Below are 1,802 nucleotides of genomic sequence, written 5' to 3' on the forward strand. Positions count from 1 at the left end.
AGGGAGGTGATGCTGCCATGGTGGACCCGGTGGTGTACTCCGGTACACCAGGGCTTCGGTGCAAGTCTGCTTCCCGCTGCCATGACTGCCCGTCGACCAACCTGGCGAACCTGTCATGCCTCCTGTGCATCACTCTGTGTGACGCGGCCTGCAGGAGGAGGATGCCCGTGGCGGTGAGGCGGCTGCTGTGCCATCCCCGTCGGCTGCAGGACGAGCTGCCATGCCCAGCCCACGGTTTCCGTGCATGGTAAGACAGCAGGTGGGGGAGCCTGAGGGGCGGGGTCGGTCTACATAATTGAGGGTACACCGGTGTAACACAGAGCATGCAACGGGTGCACCAAATGACACTCCATAGGAGCAGCACGATGGGGTGGAGTGTGTCGGCTGGGATGCACTTGCTTGCTGCGTTCTCTGTGGTGTACTCCGGTACACCAGGGCTTCGGTGCAAGTCTGCTTCCCGCTGCCATGACTGCCCGTCGACCAACCTGGCGAACCTGTCATGCCTCCTGTGCATCACTCTGTGTGACGCGGCCTGCAGGAGGAGGACGCCCGTGGCGGTGAGGCGGCTGCTGTGCCATCCCCGTCGGCTGCAGGACGAGCTGCCATGCCCAGCCCACGGTTTCCATGCACGGTAAGACAGCAGGTGGGGGAGCCTGAGGGGCGGGGTCGGTCTACATAATTGAGGGTACACCGGTGTAACACAGAGCATGCAACGGGTGCACCAAATGACACTCCATAGGAGCAGCACGACAGGGTGGAGTGTGTCGGCTGGGATGCACTTGCTTGCTGTGTTCTCTGTGGTGCGTGCTCTGATTGACGGATCCTGCTTCCTGATTTGAGCCCAGAGCACCGACAATACCGCACCTCACTGTCTGCTCTTGCTAATGCGTACCTGAACATTTGCCGCGCCTACTGCAATTGGTGCATGTGTATGAGTAGCCAGTTGGCCCATGCCTGCTCACCTACAGCTGCCCACCCTGCCCCACGCCGCCCCCCCCTCTCCCCTGCAGAAGTGTCACGGACTACATTCGGAGGCTTTTTGCTTCGAGGCACTACTCCAAGGAAATCAGGCATCATGCGAAATCTGCTGCCGAACGTGGGTTGCCAGACGGGTTCATCTGTGACATCACAGACGGCAAGGCTTACATCGTCATGAAGGAATCTGAGCAAGGTGGACAGCCTCCCCTGCATGACACGGACATCCTCCTCGGTGTCTTCACTGATGGAGTCCAGGCATACAAGGACGATGCTAGTTACAGTCTGTACCCCGTCGCCATCACAGCATACAATTTCAGCCCAGACATAAGGTGGGGCACCGTCGTCAGTGGATCCCCCAGTAGGGCCATGCACATCCATCCAATTGCATTGCCAACCCTGTCTGCCCAACTTGGGTTCAGGTACACCCACGGCGTGACAACGGTCCTTGGCATCCTGCCAGGTTCCCGAAAGAAGGATGAGGGGGAGAGGCCGCGTGTTGGGTGCGTGTTGAAGCTCCTGTCCAGGGAGCTGGAAAGCCTGGCGGAGTGCGGGGTGGATACTTTCGATGCACACACGGAGTCCTACATCAATGTCAGGGTTAGACTTCTCACGGCCGGTGGGGATTACCGGGCCATCGAGGACATGCTGCGAATGTCAGGGGCACCACGAGTAAAACATGGCTGCTATAAGTGCTGGACAGCTGGCAGCAAGGGCGTCCACAAGTACAACTATCCCGGAGCATGGACGTGGCTGGACGGTGACGACCCGATTAGGCGGCCTGCCAGTGTGCTGAACCCCATCACAGATGCCACAGGACAGTCTTC

The 1,802-nt window shown here is 59.5% G+C and overlaps 1 protein-coding gene across 1 annotated transcript in view; it reads left to right on the forward strand.

Moving 5' to 3' along the window:
* VOLCADRAFT_100738 (uncharacterized protein) overlaps positions 1-1,802 on the forward strand; it is a gene marked incomplete at both ends in the record, with an annotated part of 74,501 nt that overhangs the window by 35,734 nt on the left and 36,965 nt on the right. Inside the window, 6 exons of the mRNA XM_002959259.1 lie at positions 155-173; positions 210-247; positions 539-557; positions 594-631; positions 1,011-1,307; positions 1,398-1,735. Coding sequence (XP_002959305.1) covers positions 155-173; positions 210-247; positions 539-557; positions 594-631; positions 1,011-1,307; positions 1,398-1,735 — 749 coding nt within the window. The remainder of the gene's footprint in view (positions 1-154; positions 174-209; positions 248-538; positions 558-593; positions 632-1,010; positions 1,308-1,397; positions 1,736-1,802) is intronic.

Source organism: Volvox carteri (assembly GCF_000143455.1).
Source record: "Volvox carteri f. nagariensis unplaced genomic scaffold VOLCAscaffold_148, whole genome shotgun sequence".
Taxonomy (NCBI): domain Eukaryota; kingdom Viridiplantae; phylum Chlorophyta; class Chlorophyceae; order Chlamydomonadales; family Volvocaceae; genus Volvox; species Volvox carteri.